The sequence below is a fragment of the Balaenoptera acutorostrata genome, chromosome 13 (assembly GCF_949987535.1).
Source record: "Balaenoptera acutorostrata chromosome 13, mBalAcu1.1, whole genome shotgun sequence".
NCBI classification, from domain to species: Eukaryota; Metazoa; Chordata; class Mammalia; order Artiodactyla; family Balaenopteridae; genus Balaenoptera; species Balaenoptera acutorostrata.
This window is the reverse complement of record NC_080076.1, coordinates 52,205,889-52,233,375: the sequence shown is the minus strand read 5'-3', so window position 1 is coordinate 52,233,375 and position 27,487 is coordinate 52,205,889. Positions and strand designations below refer to the sequence as shown.

The 27,487-nt window shown below is 38.5% G+C and overlaps 1 protein-coding gene across 3 annotated transcripts in view; it reads right to left on the bottom strand.

Moving 5' to 3' along the window:
• The window catches only part of OSBPL1A (oxysterol binding protein like 1A), a 220,353-nt gene that overhangs the window by 138,586 nt on the left and 54,280 nt on the right, over positions 1–27,487 (bottom strand). For all 3 annotated transcript variants that reach the window (XM_028162694.2, XM_028162696.2, XM_028162695.2), the window contains 7 exons: positions 20,883–20,944; positions 20,740–20,784; positions 19,817–19,890; positions 19,640–19,703; positions 14,127–14,225; positions 12,555–12,677; positions 5,806–5,887 (listed from right to left, as the gene is read on the bottom strand). In XM_028162694.2, the coding sequence (XP_028018495.2) occupies positions 5,806–5,887; positions 12,555–12,677; positions 14,127–14,225; positions 19,640–19,703; positions 19,817–19,890; positions 20,740–20,784; positions 20,883–20,944 (549 nt within the window). The remainder of the gene's footprint in view (positions 1–5,805; positions 5,888–12,554; positions 12,678–14,126; positions 14,226–19,639; positions 19,704–19,816; positions 19,891–20,739; positions 20,785–20,882; positions 20,945–27,487) is intronic.

Below are 27,487 nucleotides of genomic sequence, written 5' to 3'. Positions count from 1 at the left end.
TAGGGAAGGCCAAGCACAGGGGTGTCAGAGGTCAGCTAGGAGATAAAGCAGGGGCTGAAAGCCGTGCCTTCACACCTACATGAGGGGGAGATGTGGCTCTGGTCTCACCAAGCAGAGCAAGGCCTTGACCCCCAGTGAAAGCAGAAATGGGCTCAGGGAAGCAGTGAAGAAGGGCATTTTCTGCCTAGTACTGTGGGTGGGTATCATGAAAAATAGAAATCCCTAGCTCATGCTGCATCTAGATATGCAATTCAATCTTAAAACTATTACATCCTCAACAGAAACAGACACAGAACTACTGTGTAGGGACACTTCCATAATCCAGGAGGCAGAAAAAAACAAGCTCTCAATAAAAAGCTAACATCCACCCTGAAGGAAACAATCCATCCCAAGGGACAGTTAGCCACAACAACTCGAGATGTAAGAACATGCTGGAAAGGGCTTTAACTTTACACGCTTAAAATTATGAGAGAAAGTTCGAAATATATGCAACATGAAAGAGCAGGCTTCTATGGAAAAACATTAAAACTTTAAAACCACCATCTAGAATTTCTAGAATTATGAAATACAATTAGGATCAGAAAGTCAAAGGATTAAACAGACAAAACAGATCAAACTGAGAAAGAAACTGAAACTAGAAAACAGATCTGAGGAAACTACTCAGAATGTAACAGAAAAATAGAAAGAGAATGAGGAACTAAGAGGTGGGGGGATAAATAAGAAGGTTCCACACATACCCATGAGGAGTTTCAGCAGAAGAGAACAGAACGAATGAAGAAGCACAGTGTGAGTAAAGAATGGCGAAGAACTTTCCCAGATTGAAGAAAGAATGAATGAGTCTTTGAATTAAAAACCGTCTCAAGCAGCAGATCTTAAGACAGATTAAAACTGCAAAACACCAAAGACAAAGTGGAGATCTTTGAAAAGCCGTAAGTGAACATAAAAAGAAAAAAAAAAAAAAAAAAAGGGCTTCCCTGGTGGCGCAGTGGTTGAGAATCTGCCTGCTAATGCAGGGGACACGGGTTCGAGCCCTGGTCTGGGAAGATCCCACATGCCACGGAGCAGCTGGGCCCGTGAGCCACAATTGCTGAGCCTGCGCGTCTGGAGCCTGTGCCCCGCAACGGGAGGGGCCGCGATGGAGAAAGGCCCGCGCACCGCGATGAAGAGCGGTCCCCGCACCGCGATGAAGAGTGGCCCCCGCTTGCCGCAACTGGAGAAAGCCCTCGCACGAACCGAAGACCCAATACAGACAAAAATAAATAAATTAATTAATTAAAAAGAAAATCCTTATGAAAAAAAAAAAAAAAAAAAAAAGAAAAAAAAAAAAAAGACTGTTCACCAAAGAATCATCATTAGACTATCAGAAGCCAGAAGAAATTGGAATCACAACTTCAAAATGCTAATGGATGGTAACTAACCCAGTGGGGGTAAAATAAAGGTCTAGATGAGAGAGAAATTCAACCACCCACAGGTCCTCAGTGGAAGAACTACTCAGAAGTCTGCCTCAGGAAAAACACTGAATCCAGAGAAGAGTAGGATATAAAAACCAATGGCACTGACTACGGAACCCCTATTGGTAAAAGAATGCAAAACACTCTCCAGTGTGGACAGCTTCTTCCCCAATTTGTTTGTCTCTATAAGGTCTCACCAAATGGTACAATCTGTTCACTCATTAACTTGACAGAACAAATGCAGTACTTGTTTCTCCCTTAGTTCAACAGAAATGTTATAAATTTATTAGCTAAATATGTTATTCATTTTATTCACTCAAAATGCGTGTGTGTGTGTGTGTGTGTGTGTGTGTGTGTGGATGGGAGGGGAGGGTAGGAAGGAGAGGGGGAGAAAGAGGCAAGCGAGCACAGCACCTACCACATGCCCTGCACTGTTTAGGAGCTGAATATAATCGGTGAATAAAACAGACCAAAGTTCCTCCCTTCGTGGAGTTTATATCCCAAAAGGAGAGGCAGACAATCAACTCCACACACATATATAGGAAGGTTGATAAGTGACAAAGAGAAGAATAACACAAGGAAGGGGATAGGCCGTGCTGGAGCTGGAAGTTTAGCCGGGACTTGGTATCAGTAATGTCCTGGCAGGAAGAGCCAGCAAAGTCAAAGTGTAACTGAAAAGAATTTTAAAAAGAGATGACTCACAAAGATGAGGAGCGTGAGTGAACTAACAGAGAGGCATGCAGGACAGTTACTACCCTGGGACAGAGGGGCCAAGGGAAGGTACAGTAGGAGCGGGAGTCACAGAATGGGGCCCTGGGCCGGGTGGAGCCCAGCAGCAGGGTCAGACCACAGCCGGCAGGAGGGAGCAGGGTAACCCCGACCTACTCCTCCTCCCACCCCTCCACCCATCTCCGCACAGGACCTCCCATTTGCTGGACCCAATCAGAGGGCCAAGGTCAAAGAAGCCCTAGTGATACTTCTAAAGTCGACAGTGATCACGGGCCTAGGGCACCAAGCAGGGCAGAGAACAGCCGTGGGGGAGCAAACCAGTGCAGGAGGCAAGAGAGGGCCTCAGTCGGAAGGTTCTGCTGGAGTAGAGACCTGGGGAGGGAGGGCGAACCCTGGAGTAAAGCCTTACAGGCAGAGGTGCCAGAACACCCGCCCAGGCCCAAGGCAGCTCTGAGGGACAGCAAGAAGGCCAGTGAGGCTGGAGAGAGGCAGGCGGGGGAAGCAGGAGATGAAGACAGAGATGAGAGGGGACTGCAAGGCTCTGCAGATCATTAGAAGGACTCTGTCTTTCACTCTAAGTGAGAAGACCTGGAAGCAAATGGATGTTCTGAGCAAAGGACATCAACCCACTGATGCTTTAGAAAGATCCCTGGGGCAGGGACGGTAGGGACAAGGGTGGGATCTGAGTCAGGAGGCTGTTTTAATAGTGCGTGTAGGAGACAAGCGTGGCTTAGACTGGGGTGGCAACAGTGAAGGTGGTGATAAGAATATTTACGCAAAGCCTAGAATTTTGAGGAGAGTTTTAAGTGGGTTGAATAAAAGTGCTTTTCCTTTTAAGATTTTTTTCTTTTAGATAACTGAAAACATGCTCATGTCTTTAACCAGGGATTTACTATATACATTTAGTAACATGCAATAAAGTACATGCATAAACTTGGCATGTAAAGTAATATATCTTTTTTGGAAATTAACTTAGCAGTATATATCAATAGGCTCAAAAATGTTAATATACTTTCACCCGTTAATCCCACTTCCAAGAATCCTATGGTAATAAAGTGATGTGATTAAATATAAATGTACAATACAACATTATTTATAATAGTCAAAACCTGGCTGCTACACCTAAGGGTAAATTTAAGGTTGTCGGGGAGAAAAGATTGACTGCATGGCTTTCAGGAAGTCTTCCAAAAGTTTTATAAGTTTGAGTGGTTTTATTTGTTTTCGCAACCAGGCTTTTGGTAAAGATAAAATAGTAGAGATTTTAAAACAGCATTCTTTGCACCTTGAATGATGTGTTGCCAATGTCACATACATAAATTTGGCATTAATCCAGGCAGAAATTAGGTTTAAGGTCCACTCATGAAAACAAAAGCATTATTTTAATAGAGGACATTTCAGACCAAAGACACAGTGTTTGGTCAAAAGTGTTTACGGGGGTCACGGGGGAGAAGAATTGTAAATAAAGCTAAAAATTCAGTTTGTGATCGGGCTATGAAAGTCCTTAAATGCCAGGATAAAGAGTTTGCATTTTATTCTGTAGTTTCAAGGACACTTAAAAGATTTTCTCAACAGAAAAAAAAAAAAAATTTATAATAATTTTTTTAAAAAGTAACTTTCTAAAATTAATCTGGCAGCAATAATGCAGTATTTCACAGAATTTGAGTTGGAAGAGTTCCTGAAAGGCTTCCGATTCAATTCCCTTGAAGGATGGAATGCAGGAGGTTCCCAAAGGCAGGGAGACTAAAGGACAGGCTGCTGCAGTGATTTGGATTGAGGTGGTGCAGAGCAGAACAGGTACCGTAGAAGACACAATAAGGAAGAAGGGCGTTGAGTCTTAAAGTTCATGTTCATACAATTTCCTACTAAAATGTAAGACAACTAACAATTTCAACCACAAGAGCTGGACTCTGCCCACAAACATTTTAGTTTTTCATCTTGAGAAGTCACTGGCAAACTATGTAGGCAGTTTGGAACAGGATGTGTATCTATCAGCTTCCTTTAATACAACACATGGTACAAGATTATTCTGTACAATCCCTTGGCATTAAGAGCAGACTCAGTTACCTTCAAAACTCCAATTCCATTCACGAAATCATCTCAACCCTATTTAATTAGTATTTACATAAAATGTAGTTTTATTTATCTACACCAATCTTTCAGAAAATAACGTCTATAATTGTTTATGTATAAACCCACTGACTTTTACTGTAGATACATGAAATAGCATTGTCAGATCACAGTCAAATATTTCAAAGTTTCCCAGATGACACTGTCCAAAATGAAATCACTCTTGCGGTACTGAGTATCATGTATGTCTCCAAGAGCACAAATGATGCATGCCATCATTATGAGTGACATGTCATACCAATGGTCTGAACCAAGAGATCTGACTCAAGGTTTAAAAGAAAAAAACAACGTAATTTGGTTGTAGTTCTCATATAATTTCTTTCTTTGGTCCAAGTTAAAGAAATTAATCCTTATATTTCATCTCACTCTGTACAGTTTCTGTATCTTTTAAATGTTGTTAGTATCTCTGCTTAGTTTTGATGGTTTTTGGTGAGGATGGTATTTTAAAAGCCCATTGATGGTCACAGTTGCATAGCTCTGTGAATATACTAAAAGCCACTGAACGGTATATTCCACATAGGTGAATTCTAGGCTTATGTGAATTATGTCTAATGAGCTGTTATTATTTAAAAAGCCCATTGAGGATGAAGAGCCTTAAGTAATAAAATATTCTTGCTTGCAATTAATAATCAAAGTGACTTGACTGCTGTCCTTCCCAAAGCTATCATCACTCATATAAATACGTGTTTGTTGAACTGAAGTAAAGGGATGCCCAAGGTATATCTGGACAGATACAGAACATTTATGTTCAGTTTACTCTAATATTAACATTTCTTCACATTCCCTGGGCACACATAAACTAGATCATGATTAAAATGAGTAGTTAATCACAAACTCATAGACAACTCAGTTGATTATATTTTAGTGGAGTTATTTATAAACACATCACAGCTAAAATCTAAAGCAACTGTTAAGAGTCTTAAGTCTAAGGAACATGATAACTGTTTAATTTATAAAGTAATCAATAATTTTTTCTCAAAACCTAATTTGTGTATTGGATTTTATATTGGAATTTTGTATTTTGTATTGGATTGTATTTTGACTTTTGGAGTATTTATAATTAACTCCTGATAATTCATAACTAAAGGAGAGTAAAGGCATAAAAAATTACCTTTGAAAGGGAGATTAATAATTAGACAAATTCACACATACATTCACAGAATGGCAAAAGACTACCAACCCCTTCATTTTATAGATAGGGAAACCGAGGCTCAGAGAAATTAAATGTTCTGCTCAAAAGTAACAACTAATAAGTGGCAGAACAAGGATTCAAACCCAAGACAATTTGACCGCAAAATCCAAGTCTTCTGGGATTCATAAACAGTCTCACTACGTAGCCTAAACGAATTCACAGCCCCAGAAGGTTAACTTTAACTTTTTCAAATACAATTCTGAATTCAAACCCCAAAATTATCTAAAATGTATAGTCAACCAAAGGGTGAACATCTATGATAATGGGTTGTGTTCAAGAGTGGGGTGTGGGCTGTGTCTTTTTTACCTTTAGCCGCGTCACACTCCTTAATCATTCTGAGAAAGTTGGAAATTTCCCTGTCTAGTCTCTGTTGGCATGTCTGTGCTTTCTGGAAAAGGAAAAAAGAAGAAGACAAAGTTAAACTAATAAAGGATTTTTACAGTACATATGCTTTAATGTTTCCATCAAAACTTTTACTTCATAGGTTGATACACTGTAATAATTGAGACATATTCCTAACAGAGAGAAAAAGGTGAGAGAAAATTGCCTTAGAAACTGAATATAACCCTTAGTTAATCACGTACAGATTAATAAAAATAAATCTCTCTAAATTTTAAATACATTCAACATGTCAAACACGTACCATACAACTGCATTAATTACTTCTAATAACTCATTACACAATATATATCTGAGGAGTTAGATTCCTGATTTATTCAAACTTTTAGTAGGCTTGATTAAATTCATCGAGAAATTATAAAATGCACCCATTAAGAATATATTTTCTTTTTTTTTTTTTAAAGGAATTCCGTTATTTTTATTATTTATTTATTTTTAGCTGTGTTGGGTCTTCGTTTCTGTGCGAGGGCTTTCTCTAGTTGCGGCAAGCGGGGGCCACTCTTCATCGCGGTGCGCAGGCCTCTCACTATCGCGGCCTCTGTTGTTGCGGAGCACAGGCTCCAGACGCGCAGAGCTCAGTAGTTGTGGCTCATGGGCCTAGTTGCTCCGCAGCATGTGGGATCTTCCCAAAGCAGGGCTCGAACCCACGTCCCCTGCGTTGGCAAGCTGACGCTCAACCACTGCACCCCCAGGGAAGCCCAAGAATATATTTTAAAAACTGCTTTTGCTTAAAAACTCCAGATGGTACGAACATTTGGAAACCACAAGCTGATTTTCGTTCAGCAATCTAAGTGCACACAGCCCTCACATAATCAGACCAATAAGGACATCTTCTTAGTAAGTAAAAGCTTGTAAAAATAAGGGACAGCATTCATTTTTCCTTGTAATTTGAAATTTCTACATATTTAGATCCCTAAAAGCAAAACATAAATACAGAGTTTCATGATGTACGTTGCATCCCATCTTAGTATAGATTTGGAAGTCCAAAATGAAAAAATCAGATAAAACCATTTATTACATTAACAATGTAATTTTGAAGTTAGTTTTATTTAGTTTCCCTTTAAAGGAAACTAAGAAGCAAGAATAAGAAGCAAGAAAATCATCGCTGTAAAGTTGGTTGGTTACAGCAATAAGAAAATATTCTGAGAACCTTGACCTTACCAATATTAGTTTCACATTGTTGAAGGCAGGGTAATACATTTAGCCTGTGAATCTTCCCTACTTGGTACTCCTAATCTCAACTGACTCATCCCCAAAACACTTTTGCTCCCCCTAAATCAGACCTAAGTGCCAAGGTGATATAGGTACACATGCTTTTCACTTTATAAATTTTTCAGTGCTTCTGAAGCTCAGCTCAACCACAGCAGAATTACTCGTGGTGCCGCATTAGGGACAAGCAATGTTCTCTTTAAAACGTACATTACTCTATTTTGAGAGCTCCAACAACATAAAAATGCAATTCACTTTTTTTGGGGGGGAGAGGGAGAATACCTACATTGTGCAATTTGAAACACCACAGATACTGTATGCTGGATCATTTTTCCAGACATAGCCTGTAAATACATGTTTAAGGCAGGAGAAAAGTCAATTGGGGACCACTGAAAACATGCACTGCGCAACCAAATGTTATCACTCATAATTTATTAATAGAAAATTGTCATTTTCAGTCTATACATATTTAATACCCCTGCCCACGTGTGCGCTGCGCCAGTGCTACTGTTTTCTCTTTTTTCTCCTATGGTGAAAGTTAGCTGGGTGCACAAAAGCAAGCACTGGCTTCATTTGCAGACTGTGAATCTGTGATCAACATCATAGTTCCTGTGGTTACCGTTAAAGACAAGAAACACTATTACATTCATCTTCCCTTGGCATATCTGATAGTTACTGAAAAAAGTTCCCTTGATCCACAATTTATTTAAGAGTTACGATAGGTCAGCTGGAGAAGATCTGACCAACACATACTGTTTTACAGTTGGGTACAAATGTGTGTCGTCTATTCTAAACAATTAATGCCATTTAACTGATGCAAAAAACCCAGAAAGAGGTTATTAATACAATTTTTAAAAACCACATTCTTCAATTTGCTATCATTTCCTTGTAGCAGCTACTGGTTATATTACAAAAGCCTAAAAATCTAATCAGGAAGGTTAATGCTTATGCATTCTTTGCAGAGCTCAGCATGGTGTCTCACTGACTTCTATGCCATGCACCTTATGGCAGGTTTTAATTTTTCTAATTTTTTTTTTTTTTTTCGCCATGCCGCGCAGCTTGCGGGATGATCTTGGTTTCCTGACCGGGATCGAACCTGTGCCCCCGTGCAGTGGAAGTGTGGACTCCTAACCGCCGGACTGCCAGGGAATTCCCTAGGTTCTAATTTTTATTTACACTACATAAATGAGATCCCACTCGAGCAGTGTGCTAATACCCGAAGTGAGACAGTACTTTAAATCCAGGTTATCTGGCACAGAGCCCAAGAAGAGGAGCACACCCACAGACCTGGGCTGCAGAGAGTCGGAGGCGCCCAGGCTGAGTAGCCGGGCCACAATCAGGACACCGGTCTCCTGCAGCTACTTCTGCCCACCCAGACTCCCGCTGTTGGTTTTGTTTAAGTTGATGTTAAACTACTCTATCAACCCTGACATATGAGAAAGTTCAAAAGTGTATATCAAGGGGGGTGGACATCTAGGGAGGAGTGGATAGGGTAGGAGACAGAGGTCATTAATGCCAGCCTATTTGCCACATACGGACAATCTACATTTGGTTAATTAAGAACCGAAGCGTTAGCAGGTACAGACTACCATATATAAAATAAACAAGGTCCTACTGTACAGCACAGGCAACTGTATTCAATATCCTGTAATAAACCGTAATGGAAAAGAAGAAAAAGAGTGTATGTATATGTATAACGGAATCACTTTGATGTACACTAGAAACTAACACAACACTGTAAATCAACTATACTTCAATTAAAAAAAAAAAAAAAAGAACCAAAGCAGACTGCCTTCTCAGAAATAAAAAGAAACTAATGATACACGCAACACGGCAGGTGAAAGATGACAGGCACCTAAGAGCACATATGGTGTGATTCCATTTAGATGGAATCCTAGAATGGGCAAAGCCGACAATACCTGTGATGACAGAGCAGATGAGCAGCTGCCTGAGATCAAGTGGCGGGCACTGTCTGGAAGGGGCACCAGAGAGCTTTCTGAGGTGATGAAAATGTTCTACACCCTGATAGGAGTGGTGGTTACACAGGGTATTTGTCAAAACACATCACACTGAAGATGCTAAAATGCCCTCCTTTTATTACATAAAAATTGTACCTTAATAATATTAAACTTTAAAAATAATGGTTGTAAAACCCTGATAACTTTTCTCTGCAGAAAACAGCCCCGTACTCATCTCCAAATCTTCCTAACTCCAGCCAAATCCACCTCAAGGATAACCCCACACTCCATCTTCCCTCAATCTAAGCCAGTCCACAGCACACTGATTCTTTTTGGTACCTGGTGATTTGTAATCTTCTTAATGTTGTATTTTGCATTAGTTATCTACACAAAGTTAAAAAAAAAAGAAAGAAAGAAAAAAGAAACACAATACATGGAGAAAGGCAACTCTCCCTCACGTATTTGTCAGTCCTAGAGTCCCTGTTTTCCCCCTTTTCCAGTCTCAAAGCAACAACTGCTAATAATTTCTCATCTTTCCTGGGATGATCTAACCTATACAAATGTGTGTGTACATCCCTGCTTTCTTTCTGCCATGTAGAAGCATATTAGATACACCATTTAACACCTTGCCCTTTTCACGTAGCTATAAATCTTAACTATATCAATATATATATAAATCTGCCTGATTCTTGTATGGGTGTACCACTCTATCAGCTTTGAGGCGATGTACACTCATCTTTCTGCACATTCACTTTAATTAGAAATCATTTCTTCTTCAGTCAGGAAAGTCTGATATTACTTTCTCATTTGGTTTAAATTTAGCATCATCTGCTCATTATTTCTTATAACACAGGTACAGCTCAGAGCTTGTAAGAATCAAGATGTCGTCAACAAATAAAAACCCCACTCTCCTAGTGCCCCCACAAAGCTAAGAGCCTACCCCAACCTGATCCAACAGAACTTTCTACAATGATGAAAACATTCTATATCTGCACTGTCCAAGGTGATAGCCACATGTAACTACTGAGCACTTGAAATGTGGCTAGTTAAAATGAGGAAATGAGTTTTTCATTTAACTCCAATTCATTTAAATGTAAATGTATCTAGTAGCTATCGTATTGGACAGTGAAGTTCTGTACCAATACTTGCTTAAATTTCTCTTCCAATTTTTATTTCTGAAATATTTTCAAGTTGCCATTAAGGCAACAACTGTAAGGCCAGAATTTCTATGATTTGTCTTACACTTTTCTCCCTGTAGGCTAACCTCAAGGCAGTGACAGACTGAAGGCTAAGAGAAAATGTTTTAAGTTTTTGGAGACCCTCATTTAGGTGGAGGTAAAGTGGGACCAAGAGCATCATATAACACAGTCATTTTTTCAGTGTGGACATTCCCCCATTCCCCCAATTTCTTATAGATCTACTTACTCGTCCAAAAGCATGTTGAGGAAACGAGGTTAATTTTATGTTAATTCAGGAAGTTTCAGAACACTCTAGTCCCAGAGCTCCTCATTTCCTCTAGAAAGTCTATAAACATCTAGAATAGGTCTATTTCACAAATTGGTCTGAGTATTTCCTTGCAACCGAAGAACCCAGGGATCGAGGGCATTTTGGAGCCAGTCTACCACAAGCTACACATCAACATACATCAAAGTTCATTTCAGATTTTCCCATTTTTGACCAACCTCCACAAACTGAGACAGAGTCAGAATTCCCAGAATTAGCATTCAAATTCTGTTGGACAAAGATAAGTGTATAACCTGCAAAACCTCAAGTACTTAACACTGGCTGAAACTCTCACTGACTTCAGGTGCTATAAAATCTAGAAAGCAAAAACCTCAGGGCTTTAAAGTTAACACAATATTCAAATAAAGAATAAAATAAAAGGTACATTTGTGGCTAATAACCCTAAAATTTGAAAATTAAGCTAAAGAAGAAACATTTCTTCAAGGAAGTTTTTTAATGATATGCAAGTTAGTATGCTTTTATTTTACCTGTAACTTCCATTAAATAGGTCTTTAAATTACCATAATCCTGGGAAAGAAATTGCTGTGCTTCGTAAGCCCTTCCAGGTTTTATCATTTACCTTATAGTGAGGGTGGATAAATAGGGAAGGATTTCTTTTCACTTAGGGAACCTGACCAGAAGTTAAAATATTTAGCACAGCTTTATTTTTTACTTGTTTAACATGATTTTGGCCAGAGATATTTAAACCTTCTTTATTTACCTGAACAGTTTTAATGTTATTTAGATGCTCTGGTAGATGTTACTTTTGCAAAGTTCACTGATCTGAAAATTATGCTTACGGCTGTCACCATAAACATATTCGGCCTTAAAATAGAAGGAGTGCTGGTAAAGCAACAGTCAACTACTGGGGAATGTCTTCAACAAAACATGGAAGGGCTCAAATTCTCTAACGTTCCATCATAAATTAAGATTAGGGATCAAAAGTGTCAAAATCTCTTTCTTATTTTAAGGTTATAGGTCCCTAATAAAACTCCTTAGGTATTAGCAAACTTAAATTCACTAAAGTTGTTGATTTAGAAACATTCAAATCCTGCAATAAATTCATTTCATTAAAAAAAAGATTACCAAATGTAAAATAGATAGCTAGTGGGAAGCAGCCGCACGGCACGGAGAGATCAGCTCGGTGCTTTGTGTCCACCTAGAGGGGTGGGAGGGAGATGCAAGAGGGAGGGGATATGGGGATATATGTATATGTATAGCTGATTCCCTTTGTTATACAGCAGAAACTAACACACCACTGTAAAGCAATTATACTCCAATAAAGATGTTAAAAAAAAAAGATTAAATTTAGTAGGCAAATTCATATGCTCTGACATAATTATTCAGATTGAAACACATCATCCTTTCGTAGTTCTAATTCTTCCAAACCCATTCATTTAAAAGGTATAGCCAGAAAACTGATGCCAAGAAAAAAATACCTATTTCACTTCAATTACTTATGTTGGTATTTCTCTATGGATGAGGCACTGATGTCACTTCAGATGAGGGCCTCTCCATTCATTACTGATGCTTTACCTTACCTCTAATCAATGAAGTTACAGATTACAGGTGCTTTTAAATGAAACTACAGACCACGAAAGGTATCACTATGGTTGCATTATTTAAACTCTGAAACATACAGTGAAGTCATAAAGGGCAGTAAGGCAAGCAATGCATGCCCCCCCTACTGGCAGCAGCTTTCAAAGAGAATGACAATCTGATTACAACATAAAAATCTTAACCAAAGAAGATACACGCAGGCACATGCCTAGCTTTAGAGCCTATTTACCGAGATATCCGATAGTTATTACTGTAACAGAGACAGTGTAAGTAGCAAGAGAATATTACTGGAAAAGTAATACTACTTCCACTGTCGTGAGAAATCTTAATTTCAAAACCTCATATTTAAAAAAAAAAAAAAAAAAAAAAACTCTTGGTAAACCTGAGTGATAGAGTTAGGTATACAGGTCAGGTTTTCCTATTTACCTCTAAGGATTCCTTCAAGTCTACAGCAGAAACTGCATCTTCCTCTTCATCATCAGTCAACTGGTCCTGGGAACAGTAGTGAGTGCTGTAAGCAGAATGCTCTTCTATTGCTTCCAGCCAGTCCTGAAATAACACAAGGATTTAAATAAAAGTAAAACACACTTCTACTCAAAACAGATATTATGACAACAATCTGGGAAGAATAAAATGTACATGGAGAAAAAAAAAATATTACGGCCTCAAAAAAACAAAACAAAGAATTCCCAACAACAAAATAATGATGCAGGTCTCTTGTCCATGACATGTCTGGATAAAAAATTTTCCCAATACTTTAAAAAATATCATCTATAAGTTTACATATTCATTCATATTAATACTGAAACACATTATAAAAACTAAACAATGGGTGGGTGGAGAATCTTGCACTTAGAATTTAGGTTCTCAACACTGTTGAATAAGTTACTGTATAAGATGCATCCAGAAACAATTTACCAACTTGCCATAAGTGCAAGACACTCAGACCATTTTAAGAGAGCCAACAATTACTCTGATGCTTTAACTTTTACTATGTTTTTAAAAAATTAGTGGGACTTCCCTGGTGGTCCAGTGGGTAAGACTCCACACTCCCAACGCAGGGGGCACAGGTTGGATCCCGGGTCAGGGAACTAGATCCCGCATGCATGCCGCAACTAAGAAGTCTGCGTGCCGCATCTAAATATCCCACATGCCGCAACGAAGACCCAGTGCAGCCAAAATAAATAGATAAATAAATAAATAATAAATATTTTTAAAACTTAGTGATTTCACAAAAAGATGGAATGTTTGCCCTAAAAATATCTATCTTACTTCTACCTCATTTCTTGCAGCATTTTTCAGGGTCAAATCTTACCCTTTTATGAAATTTTGGGACAGTCATGTTTTGTATTGTTTAGGGTTCTCTACAAGGCCAAAGTTAACTGCTCTGGAAAATAGATCCTTTTAACCCCTTACATAATTTACAAAAGACAAGATAAGTCTACGAATATTGCTTTGATCTAAAGGGATATGGAGTCTCCATTAAATAACTACACAATGAATTTCTGTCACATCAATCCCAATTTCTTGCTTGCTGCTATCGTTCAATTTACCACAAAGAAAGGCTGAGTCTACACTGTAATAAATTACAGTGAAATTACACTGTAATAAATCAGAACACCTGGGTTGGAGCCAGGTTCTGTTACTTGCAAGCTGCATGAGCTTGAGAGGTCACTTCAATCTTAGTCTTCAGTTTCCTCACCTATAAATTCAGGGGTAGACTAAATAATCATTTAGGCTTTTTTCCAAAACTAATAAGGGACTCTTACATTCACAGAAGCAAGTTTTAAAAAAAAGAAGAAGAACAGAAAATACTTGCAGGCACATGTTGATAAGGAATTAATTCCTAAGCCAAATTTCAAAAGTTTCATATAATCACTCCCGTTAAAAAGGTACAATCAACAAGATGTTAGATGTTAATATTGAGCCTACCTTATATTCTTTATGTTCTTAAATGTTAATAAGTTTTATGAAAGATAAACGAATCCATAAAATTACCTCTCTTGTCTGCTGAAGGCTATTCTTAGGAACCCTGAAGCCATGAACAGTGTCATCGAAGCATTTAATAAAGAAGAGGCAGCTATCAGTGGGTTTTACCTTGGATATAAAGAAGTCAGTAAGACAACATCATTCATGCCCATAAAACAAAACCCTAAAATTATCTATATATAAAATTAACAATATTAACATGCCAATAATACCCGAGTGAACATTTAAAATACTGAGAAAAATTGATACATCAGGAGTATCAAATGCACTGCAGCTTATCTACATCACATCTGGCTTTCATATTCTTAATCAAAGTAAATACTAATAAATAGTCACTAGGTATGTAGTTTTCCTTTTATCCTGTTAAATATAACATAGCATGCGCTTGGGCTATAAAGTCCTTCAAATACAAGAACTCCAATCTCTTATTCATGTCACTCTCCTGAAGCTTTTGTTTGAGCTGAGTACAGAAAATGCTTGAACTGAGTGTAAAAGCATGAGGAGTAGAACAGGAAGAGCTGAAGTGTGAACAAGAGCCGGCCGACTCGATGGGAGAGCAAGCTGCCTTGGAGGAAAGGAAACAAGGAGCTTTGCGAGCAAGCTCCCACCCCCAAGACTGTTCACCTGGAACTAGTACCGTCCCCGAGGGTGACACAACAGCAGCAAGGGCATACCTGGACAACAGTCTGCCTTTGGAAATTAAAAAAGCAGAGCTGGGCAGCCATAAATACTAAAGAGAGTAGAGGAGTCACCCAATGGAAAGAGACAGAGATGGGAATCCCAAACTCTGTCTTTTCACATCTCTTACTGATGCACAAAATAGATTCCAAGCAGTCACTGAAATACAGACCAGAGCTGCCATCCAAGAAACAGAGTTTACAAGCCAAACCCAGCCAAGAAAATGACCTAAAACAACGGAAATAACATTTAATGGAGAAAAATAAAGAATCCAGGATCTCCAGAACTTAACATTAAGGATACAGTCCAAAATTACTTGACATATGAAGTAAAAAAGTGGACCACATTCTCAAAAGAAATCTAATTAAAAGGCAAAAAATGTCAGAATGGTTAATAGGGACCCAAATATACACTATCTACAAGAGACAGAAGATAAATATAAAGATACAGCTAGGTTGAAAGTAACTAGATAGAAAAAGAGATACTATGCAAACAGTAACCATAAGAAAGCCTGAGTGGTTATATTAATATCAAGCAAAATAGATTTCAAAACAAAATGCATTATTACAGGAGATAAAGAGGACCACCACATAATGCTAAAAGGGTAAATTAATCAGGAAGACAACAATCATAAATATGTATGTGATCAGTAACAGAGTGAGAAATAAATAATTCTACAAGTATAGTTGGAGATTTAAACACCCTTCTCTCAGCAATTGATACAATTAGAAAAAAAAAAAGGCAGTAAAGACACAGAAGATCTGAACAACACTATCAACCATTATGACTGAATATTTATAGGACATGACCCCCAACAATAGCAAAACACACATTATTTTCCAGTGCATTCTCTAGGATAATCCATATGTAGAGTCACCAAGCAAGTCTCAATAAATTTGACAAGATGGAAATCATATCGAAAATGTTCAGTGACCAAAATGGAATTACATTATAAATCAAAAACACAGTAATTAGGAAAACCCCAATTATTTGGAAATTTAACAACACACTTCTAAACGTTCACTGGTTCAAAGAAGAAATCATAATAGGAATTAGAAAATATTTTGAACTGGATGATAATTTGAATAATCTAAGCTTCAACCTTAAGAAACTATAAAAGAGCAAAGCAAGCCCAACTCATGGAGAAATTATTTAAAATGAATTAAAAAATCAATGAAATAGCAAAAACAAGAGAAATATTTCAATGAAATCAAGAGCTGGTTCTTCAAAAGGATCAATAAAACTGATAAAGTGCTAGACAGAGATCAATCTAGGAAAAAAAGGAAAACACAAATTACCAATATAAAAAGTAAAAGAGCATATCATATAACACTACCTATCACACAGACATTAAAAACATAATATGGGAATATTACTAACCCTAAGTTTTATAACCCAGAAGAAAATGGACAAATTTCTTGAAAGGCAAAAATTACAAACACCAACCCAAAAAGAAACAGAAAATGTGAATAGCCCTATAGCAACTGAAGAAATTAAATTTGTAACTACAATCCTCCCCCACCCCCACACTAAAACCTCCTGGCCCATGTGACTTCACAGGTGAATTCTATCAAGCATTTAAGGAAGCAGTAACCTAATCCTATACAAACTCTTCTAGAAAACTGAAAAGGAACATTTTCCAATTCATTATATGAAACCAGACAAAATACCACAGGAGAAATATAAACCAATATCCAGCATGAACGAAAAAGCAAAAAATCTTAACAAAACATTAACAATATATTAAAATGGTAATTTATCATAACCGACTGGGATTTGTCCCAGCAATATAAGATTGACTTTATTAACACCCTAAAGTCTATCAATACAACTAATCATATTAACAGAATGAGTAAAACCATATGATCATTTCAATAACATGGAAAATAGCGTTTAATAAAATTCAATAGATTTTCATAATGAGGGATCTCAGTAAACTAGGAAAGGAAAAGAACTTACTCAACCAGATTAAGGGCTTCATATGTTCAAGCCCTAATCCCCAATGAAACTACATTTGGAGATAGGGCATTTATAAGAGGTAATTAAGGTAAAATGAGATCATATGGGTGGAACTCTAATCCAGTATGACTGCTGTCCTTACAAGGAGAGGAAGAGATCAGGGATGCCTGCACACAGAGAAAAAGTCATGTGAGGACAAAGCAAGGAGGCCGCCACCTGCAAGCCAAGGAGAAAGGCCTCAGGAGAAACCGATGCCTCAGTGTCAGAGCTAAAACTATAAAAACTCTTGTAAGAAAACTTGGGAAGAAAGCTTCATGGCATTGGACTTGGCAGTGGTTTCCTGGATGTGATACCAACAGCGCAAGTGACAAAAGAAAAAACATAAACGGGACTATATAAAAAATAAAAACTTCTATGCATCAATGGACATTATTAGCAGAGTGAAAAGACAACCCATGAAACTGGAGACAATATGTACAAATCACGTATCTGATAAGGGGTTAATATCCAGAATATACAAAGAACTCCTACAACTCAACACCAACAAGAAAAAAAAAAAACTGATTAAAAAATGGGCAAGAGATTTAAACAGACATTTCTCCAAAAACAACATACAAATGGTCAATAAGTACATGAAAAAATGGTCAACATCACTAGTCATCAGGGAAATGGAAATCAAACTACAATTAGATACCACCTCATACCTATTAGAATGGCAAACAAACAAACAAAACCCACAGAAAAAAAAGTGTTGTGGTGAGGATGTGGAGAAATTGGAGCACTATTGGTATGAATGTAAAATGGTGCAGGTGTTATGGAAAACAGTATGGAAGTTCCTTAAAAAATTAAAAATAGAACTACCATATGACCCACCAATTCCACGTCTAGGTATATATCCAGAAGAAATGAAAGCAGGATCTTGGTGAGACATTTTCACTCCCGTGTTTATAGCAGCATTATTCACAGTAACCAAAAGGTGGAAGCAACTCAAAACATCCACTGACAGAGGAATGGATAAAGAAAATGTGGTCTATGCATAACAACGCAATATTATTCAGCCTTAAAAAAAGAAATCCTGTCACGTGTTATAACATGGATGAACCTTGAGAACATTATGCTAAGTGAAATAAGCCAGACAAATACTGTATAATTCCACTCATGTGAGGTATCTAAAGTAGTCAAAAACATAGAAACAGAAAGTAGAATGGTGGTTGCCAGGGGGTGGGAAATAGAGAGGCGCTATTCAATGGGTATCGAGTTTCAGTTCTGCAAGATGAAAAAGTTCTAGAGACCTACTGTACAACAAAGTGAATAGAGTTAACGCTACTGAACTTAAAAATGGTTAAGATGGTAAGTTTTATGTTATGTGTATTTTACCACAATTAAACAAAATTTATAGGTGTAAACACCTGTATTAGAAAAGAGAAAAAGTCTCAAATCAATAACCTAAGCTTCTACCTTAAGAGTCTAGAAAGTGAACAGAGCCTGCCTCATAGTAGTCACTGAATGCCTGTTACCTTGTATCAATATGGATTCATAAATGTAGCCTCTAAGTAGACACTTATACAAGAAGCAAAAGTTATAAAACAAGGTGAAGCGTAACACAGCAGAAGCTATCAATTCTAAAGAAGTTAAAAACCGGGAAATTTTAAAAGGGTGGGGGAGCAACTTGTTTAATTTTTTGTTTTAAGATAGACAAACCTTAGTGTTAAATAAATGAATCAAAAGCTGGAACAGAAGAGAATGGCCGGGACTGCACTAACAGAAGAAACGAGAAGATTAGACGGCTAAGACTAGAGAGCGGTTCCCTGGCCCTCTGGTCTAATGCGAAGGGAGGAAGGGGAGCGAGGACACTAAGGGACCAGCCTGTGTAAGGAGGCCTGAGTGCAGGCGCAGGTGACTGAGCCTGTGACGGCCCAAGGGCGACGCTGCTGGCCCTCCGGGAGTTCACACGGAAAGGCAGGGGCGGTGCTCTGAAGAGCGGGTGCACCGCCCTGGCATGTTGACAACCCTGAAGAACTTGAAGCAGCAAGCGAAAAAGTATGTCTAGGCTCCAGTCTTAGACTAATCCTCAAAGGAGGAAAAAATTCTTTCTCCTGGCTGGTAAAAGCAAAACAGCCAGAAGTGAATATGGAGAACCTAAAAATCCCAATTTTGATATAGGCTTTAAATTTTACCACCAGAAAAATTTCCATTTTCCAGATTTACCCATGTACAAATACACGCACGCCTACACATATGTATGTAGATATGTATATGCATACATTATGTGTGAATATATACACATACATACGTATACACATACACATACAAAATGGTAAAAGTTCTGTATAAATGTTTTTGGATCGTGCATCTCTTATTCCACAATACGTAGAGATTTTTTTTAACTTGATTATATTTTTTAAATGGAATTCCACAACTTTACTTGTTCTCAAATAAAAACATATACAGTCATCCCTCGGTATCTGTGGGGGGACTGGTTCCAGGACACCTGAAGGATACCAAAATCCACAGAAGCACAAGGTCCTTATCTAAAATGGCATAGTATTTGCATACAACCTATGCACATCCTCCTGCTTACTTTAAATCATCTCTAGATTACTTATAATACTTAATACAATGTAAATGCTATGTAAATAGTTGCCGGTGCATGGCAAATTCAAATTTTGCTTCTTGGAACTTTCTGGAATTCCTTTTCCTATATAGTTTTGATCCACAGTTGGTTGAATTAGCAGATGCAGAACTCACAGATACGGAGGGCCAACTCAACTGCACAAGTGCCTTCTACCCCAAGATTTTACAAGGCAGCTTATACCAATGATTTAGGGCAATCACTTGCAGGACTGATTTCACAGTTTAAGCAAAAGATGCATGTGTCATCCTACCGTGCATACTGCTTGAGTTAGGTGTTTGCATCCCTGGCGATAAATATTATGGACTGCATCGGGCCTTCAAAATAAATATAAATTATCAAGGCAAAAGGAAAAGAGATTAGTGAAAACTTTTAATCATTCAAAATTTAGATGTTGAAATTCAACAAGTATTAGGATCATAATACTTACTGTTTCCTATACCATGAGAGGACTCCATGTTCTAACACTACCCAGAATAATCTCCAGCCAAAAAATCTTGAACTCTAAGGGAAAAACAACAAAGATTTTTCCAAGTTGATACATCTAGATTCAAATACTTGACTGATAAAAAGTAATTAAGTTATGACAGTTCTATCTGAGCCTTTCATCCGGACAGTACCACTGCACACTCAAAAATGAACAAACATGAACTGAGGAACTGGGTGCAGAAATGAAAACATACTACTACAGGGTGACAGGGACAGAAGAAATGCCATATTGGTAAGATCAATGATGAACACAGTTTATAGTTCTGAGAATACTGTGCAAGGATATTTATAGGAAATATATCACTTGTGGGCTTCAAAGACAATTTCCTCAAAGGCCTGAATGAGTTTCTAAAAAAAGAGAATTATCCTAAATTTTATACAATATAAACATACATGTACATAAATATATAGAAGGAGCAGTTGCAAATGCAGAAGAAACTATATGCTCCAAAATAGTTAATTCTAGAAAATAACTGAACTCCAAAAAGCAAAGAAATGTTTAGAACCAGAAAGATTTTATGTGTGTGCTCTGTGACAATACAAATATTAAATTCCTCCTGAGTCCTCCATGGATCAATGTTCATAACAGAGATGATACTGTAACCCTATGCTTAAGTAAGAAAAAAAAAATTCCTCCACTCTTCTCTGTACAAACTTGGTCACCTAAAAGTGTTAGACCAACAGTTAATTGCTACAATCACTGGATGCCTAATAAAGTCCAGCAGTATAAAAATGGTTTACATGATAAGATCAAATAATTATTAAATCACATATACTTCAAAAAATAATGAAAAAGAATTTTAACAAGAGAGCACCTGAGAATCTTTTTTCCAGTTTTATAATTAAAAAACCATCCCAACCTACCTTCCAGAGAGGGCCTTCGTATCGTTTCAATGCTTTGTAGATGGCCTATCGGAAAAACATGTTTTCATTAAAAATGCATCTATGTATTTCAAGAATTCAAAAATTTTTTCTACATTATATAAATGTAATCCATTACCACATACCTTATTACCAACAAGAACATGTTTCATTTCAGCACCCTGGGCAAGATCAAGAGGTTTCTGATCTGTGTAAAATACAAGGAAAAAAACCATCAAGAGCTTAACTCTACTATAAAATTGATGCTTGTATTGCAGCACATAATATTATTTCATTATTCCATCAACTACACCCCAAATCACCGACCTGAAGCTGCCATCTCAATTCTTTACAGCATCCTTTTCAGTAACTATTAAGCCAGCAAATCAAACTAAACTTTGAACACTCTGTACAGGTTTTGTGATCTTTCAAGCTTTCTTGCCTTGAGTCACTGTATCAGTTTCCTATGGCTGTTGTAACAAATTACAACATAGTTACTGGTTTAAAATAATACAAATTATTCTCTTACAGTTCGGGAGGTCAGAAATCTACAGTCAGTTTCACTGGGCTAATAATCAAGGTGTTGGCAGGGCTGCCTTCCTCTGGAGGCTCTTGAGGAGAACCTGTTCCCTTGCCTTTTCCAGAGGTCCCCAATATCCCCTTGATTCGTGGTCCCTCCCTCCATCTTCAAAGTGCATCATTCCAACCTCTGCTTCCATGCTTACATTTTTCTCCCTCAATATTCTGATCCTCCTGCCTCCTCCCCCAAAAGGAAGGACCCTTGTGATTACACTGGGCCCAACTAGAGAAGTCAAGATTATCTCGGTATCTCAAGATACTTAACTAATCACATCACTGGGGGAGTATTATTCAGCCACCATAGCTGCTCTTAAACTACCTCACTGGAGAACAGGTAGCAGAGACAACTCACAGACTAACGGTGTGATGGTCCACAATTGAGGACAACAGGAAAAAGTGGTAACTGAGAATGAAACCAGCAAGGTATCATGGTAACTTTCTCAAGCCTACACATGCAAGCACTCTACGTTTTGCCAAACAACAAAAACGCAATTTGTTTGTCAGTTATTTACCGAGTTCTGAAGTGAGCAGGACACTATATGAAGGATGCAAACTAAAAAAATAATCGTCTCATAACCTCAAAGAGCTTCTAATTACTAGAGAAACAAAAGCTAAACATAAAAATTTAGAACAGGGCTTCCCTGGTGGCGCAGTGGTTGAGAATCTGCCTGCCAATGCAGGGGACACGGGTTCGAGCCCTGGTCTGGGAAGATCCCACATGCCACGGAGCAACTGGGCCCGTGAGCCACAATTACTGAGCCTGCGCGTCTGGAGCCTGTGCTCCGCAACAAGAGAGGCCGCGATGGTGAGAGGCCCGCGCACCGCGATGAAGAGTGGTCCCCACTTGCCACAACTAGAGAAAGCCCTCGCACAGAAATGAAGACGCAACACAGTCATACATAAATAAATAAATAAATGAACGTGAATTTCTTAAAAAAAAAAAAAAATTTAGAACAAAAAAAACAGCTCTTTCATGATAACATATCAGACTGGAACTCTGGAACTCTATTTATGCAGTAAGGTGATAACATTCTATCAAATAATCTTTTTATAAATGCCAAACACCTGGTACGTGTTGGACAATTTCTTGCAAAACTATCTCCTAATGAGAGTCTATTATGTGCCAATTAATATTTTAGGCACTGGGGACTCAGTAGTGAACATGACCGAAAAAATTGGGTGGGGGGAGGCGTAGAAAAAGGGAAAGACAGACAACTTAATAAAAAAAGGATATAGCAAATAAACCATGGTATGCCAACATTTTTAAGTGAATGTTCTGAGAGAATGACTGGGATACCACTTTAGATTGGAGACCGGGGGACTGATCGAGGAAAGCCTCTCTCTGAGGGAGGGATGTTTAAGCTGAAAGGAAGGATCCAGCCTTGTGAGAATATAGGGGAAGGGCATTGCAAGCAGAGGGAACAGCTGATGCAAAGGCCCCGAGGTAGCAACAATTAGGTCGGCAAGAGAGAAAGGCAAAGAAAGAAAGAAGCCACATCATAAAAGGCCTCTGTGGGGCAGACCTTTGTGAACCAGTAAAAGGAGTTTGGGTTTTATTCTAAATACGATGGAAAGCCACTGAAAGGTTTTAGGTAAAAGAGTAGCATGATCTGACTTATGTTTCAAACTCTGTCGAAGTGTTAAAAGAACTTAATCAGAACATCTGGGGAAATGTGAACTTTGGCTGTTTGATGATCTTGAGAAATTATAAAATTATTAATAGGATAATGCCATTGTGGCTATTTCTTTAAATAGCTCTACTGAGAGAGAATTCATACAACATACAATTTACTCATGTAAAGTGTACAATTCAGTGGTTTTTAGAATATTCACAGAGTCCTGCAACTATCACATAGTTATGGTGTTTTTTTTTAAAAGGAGACCTTACACAAATGTACTTAAATATTTATAACCAAAACAAGATGACATCGGGGGAGTGGCCATTATTGACAATTCCTGAAAGAGGGTGACGAGTACATCAATTATACTATTCTATTTTTTAAGCTTTGATAATTTCAGTAATAAAAAGTTAAAAAAAAAAAAGATAATTGCAGCTACTGTATGGAAAAACCCTATAAATGTGGGCAAGAGAAAAGAAGGGATACAAGTTACAAAGCAATAGCAAAGGTCCAGGTGAAAGACACTGGTGATATACAAACAGCTCATGCAGCTCAATATCAAAAAAACAAACACCCCAATCAAAAAATGGAGAGAAGACCTAAATAGACATTTCTCCAAAGAAGACATACAAATGGCCAAGAGGCCCATGAAAAGATGCTCAACATCGCTAATTACTAGAGAAATACAAATCAAAACTACAATGAGGTATTATCTCACACCAGTCAGAGTAGCCATCACCAAATAATCTACAAACAATAAATGCTGGAGAGGGTGTAGAGAAAAGGGAACCCTCCTACACTGTTGGTGGGAATGTAAATTGGTAGAGCCACTATGGAGAACAGTATGGAGGTTCCTTAGAAAACTAAAAACAGAGCTACCATATGATCCAGCAATCCCACTCCTGGGCATATATCCGGAGAAAACCATAATTCGAAAAGATACGTGTACCACAATGTTCACTGCAGCACTATTTACAATAGCCAAGACGTGGAAGCAACCTAAATGTCCACCGACAGAGGAATGGGTAAAGAAGATGTGGTATGTATATACACTGGAATATTACTCAGCCATAAAAAAAGAATGAAATAATGCCATTTGCAGTGACATGGATGGACCTAGAGATTGTCATACTGAGTGAAGTAAGTCCGAGAAAGACAAATATCATATGATATCGCTTATATGTGGAATCTAAAAAAATAGTACAAATGAACTTATTTACAAAACAGAAATAGAGTCAAAGATGTAGGAAACAAACTTATGGTTACCAAGGGGGAAAGGGAGGGGGGGTATAAATTGGGAGATTGGGATTAACATATACACACTCCTATATATAAAACAGAAAACTAATAAGGACCTACTGTATAGCACAGGGAACTCTACTCGATACTCTGTAATGACCTATATGGGGAAAAAATCTAAAGAAGAGTGGATATATGTATAACTGATTCACTTTGCTGTACACCTGAAACTAAAACATTGTAAATCAACTATACTCCAATAAAAATTAATTAAAAAAAACAAGAAAGATACTGGTGCTTGAACTAGAGAGTTAGCAGTAAAATGAAGACACTAGTAGGTATGGAGAAAACTGTGTGGCTTTGAGATTTACTTTAGAGGTAGATTTATCAGACTGCTGACAGGTAAAACTTGAACTGGTCATATATTACTCTTTCAGTGGGGAAAAAACTTCTTAAAATGTTAACTGAGCAACTGATAATCACTTTAGGTTTTCTAGCTAGCAAACAGGAGGATGTCTTATGAAAAGGTCTGCCAACTCGTTATTTCTACTCTATCTGCAGGGCACTTTTAGGCAGAAAGGAGAAAGACAATGTGATTTCTTTCACAGAATTCTGTCCTAACACCAAAAATAAATTCTGAACTCCTGCCAACTAGCTGAAGTCCTACACAGAGCCCTCGTTGCTGGATTCAATGCCCACAGTGCCTGGCACACAGTGAGAATTTAATAAAATGCTTTTAGAACTGAATAAAATAGCCCCCTTACCGGGATAGGCACCATAACCAGTTGTTTCAAAATCGCACTACATCTCTTATCGACCACAACAAAATAAAGTAAAAAACGGGAAGGATCCTATATTTAAATTTTTGCCTGATACAGATTTGTCCCTTAATGGGAAAACGAAATAAAAATGTCAACACTCCTCAAATAATTTACATAGAACACAATCTCAATTAGATGTCAACAGCATTTTTACTAAGAACCTTAAAAAATTATTTTAAATGCCATTTGGAAAAACAAATAGTTAAGGCTGTCAAGGAAAATACTCAAAAAAGAATAGTAAGAGGAAACGTCATCAGCTATTAAAGCCTTACAAAAACAACCATTAAAAGTGCACCGCTTCTTTTTATGGCTGAGTAATATTCCATTGTATATATGTGCCACATCTTCTTTATCCATTCATCTGCTGATGGACACTTAGCTAGTGGGAAGCAGCCGCATAGCACAGGGAGATCAGCTCAGTGCTTTGTGACCACCTAGAAGGGTGGGATAGGGAGGGTGGGAGGGAGGGAGACGCAAGAGGGAAGAGATTTGGGAACATATGTATATGTATAACTGATTCACTTTGTTATAAAGCAGAAACTAACACACCATTGTAAAGCAGTTATACTCCAATAAAGATGTTAAAAAAAAAAAAAAAAAGTGCACCGCTGGTGAAGGGACAGCTGAGGCAATAAAAGAGCACTGAAAACACACAAAAAGAGTAAATTCTTCAAGAGTATGAGAAAGGCATAACAAAACAAAGGAAAAGGAAAGGCTGCTTGATAAAGGGTGCAAGGATAAGTGATTAGCAATTTGAGAGTCTCCCATCCTAACGCACACTCTCACGTCACCTTTCCTGCTCAATACCCTCGACACCGGCCAACAGGGCTGGGCCTCTGGCTGCCTTATGACGCTACCTGTGTCCCTGAGGAGCCCGCTCTAGGCAACCCGGCAGCTTCCTTCTTCAAATATGCCAAGTGCCCTCCCACCCCGGAGCCTTTACACTTGCTTGCCCTCTGCTTTCACTGCTCTTCTGCCAGAATCCTTCACCACAGCTCACTCCCTTCCTCAGTGTGGCTCTTTGCTTCACTTCACAGTCACTTCAGAGCGGCCTTCCCTTCCCTTCCACCCTTTCCAAAACAAAAGCCTCCCCCCCACACTGAATCGCCCTCTATCCCCTTTAGCCTATTTTATTTTTCCTAACCTCACTGTCCAACACTGTATGTGTATTTATGCTTTGTCTATCTCCTCCCACCAGAACACAAGTATGGGGACAGTCAGATTTTGTTCGCTGTTGGGTCGCCAGTACCTGCGACAGTTCCTGGCACACAGAAGAGGCTCAGTATTTGCTGAATGAATGTGAAACAGATACACTAGGAGAGAACAGAATCAAGTATTTACCAAAGCTCTACCTAAGCTTAGAAGTGTTAGAAGAAATCAAAGAAGAGGATCAACAAGTTTGACTAAAAATTTAAAACAGGGCTTCCCTGGTGGTGCAGTGGTTAGGAATCCGCCTGCCAATGCAGGGGACACAGGTTCGATCCCTGGTCCAGGAAGATCCCACATGCCGTAGAGCAACTAGGCCCGGGCGCCACAACTACTGAGCCCGCATGCCACAACTACTGAAGCTCGTGCACCTAGAGCCCGTGCTCCGCAACAAGAGAAGCCACTGCAATGAGAAGCCCGTGCACCACAACGAAGAGCAGCCCCCGTTCGCCACAACTAGAGAAAGCCCATGCGCATCAAGGAAGACCCAACGCAGCCAAAATAAAATAAATAAATTTATATAAAAAAAAATTTAAAACATCCTTGTTTAAAAAGACTAGGAAAATTCAGTCATAAAAAAATATAGAAATTATTGTCCTTATCACTGAAGGTTTGTGGGTGTGGAGCGGATTATATTACATCCACATGAAATACTATGCAGAAGGTGAGCCATGAAGACTATGCTTCCTGGAACGATATGGAAAACTGTTGACGTTTACTATAGAGCAGGATTTTAATATGTCGACGCTATTTACAAGCCATAAACTAAAAGGAATGGTAGATACTTTCTTAGGTGTTTGCCGGCCCATACTCCTCCACCATTCTCTGAGCAACCTCTGCCCTTTTCACACCCCCCAGGGGAAGGCCCTAGCAGCCATGTTTGTACAGCACACGGATCTTTATTGAGGCATGCAGGATCTTTCATTGTGACGCGTGGGCTTCTCTCTAGTTGTGGCATGCAGGTCTTCTCTTCTCTAGTTGTGGTGCACAGGCTCCAGGGTGCGTGGGCTCTGTAGTTTGCAGCACACGGGCTCTCTAGTTGAGAAGCATGAGCTCAGTAGTTGTGGCACGTGGGCTTAGTTGCCCCGCAGCACGTGGGCTCTTAGTTCCCTGACCAGGGATCGAACCCGAGTCCCCTCCATTGTAAGGCGGATTCTTTACCGTTGGACCACCAGAGAAGTCCCTGCTCACACTCTTGAGTTGGTATCTATTATTTAAAACTTAAAAAAAATCTAGTCTACAACAGAACAACAACTAAAAACTAAATCTTTGGATGTTTGGGTATAG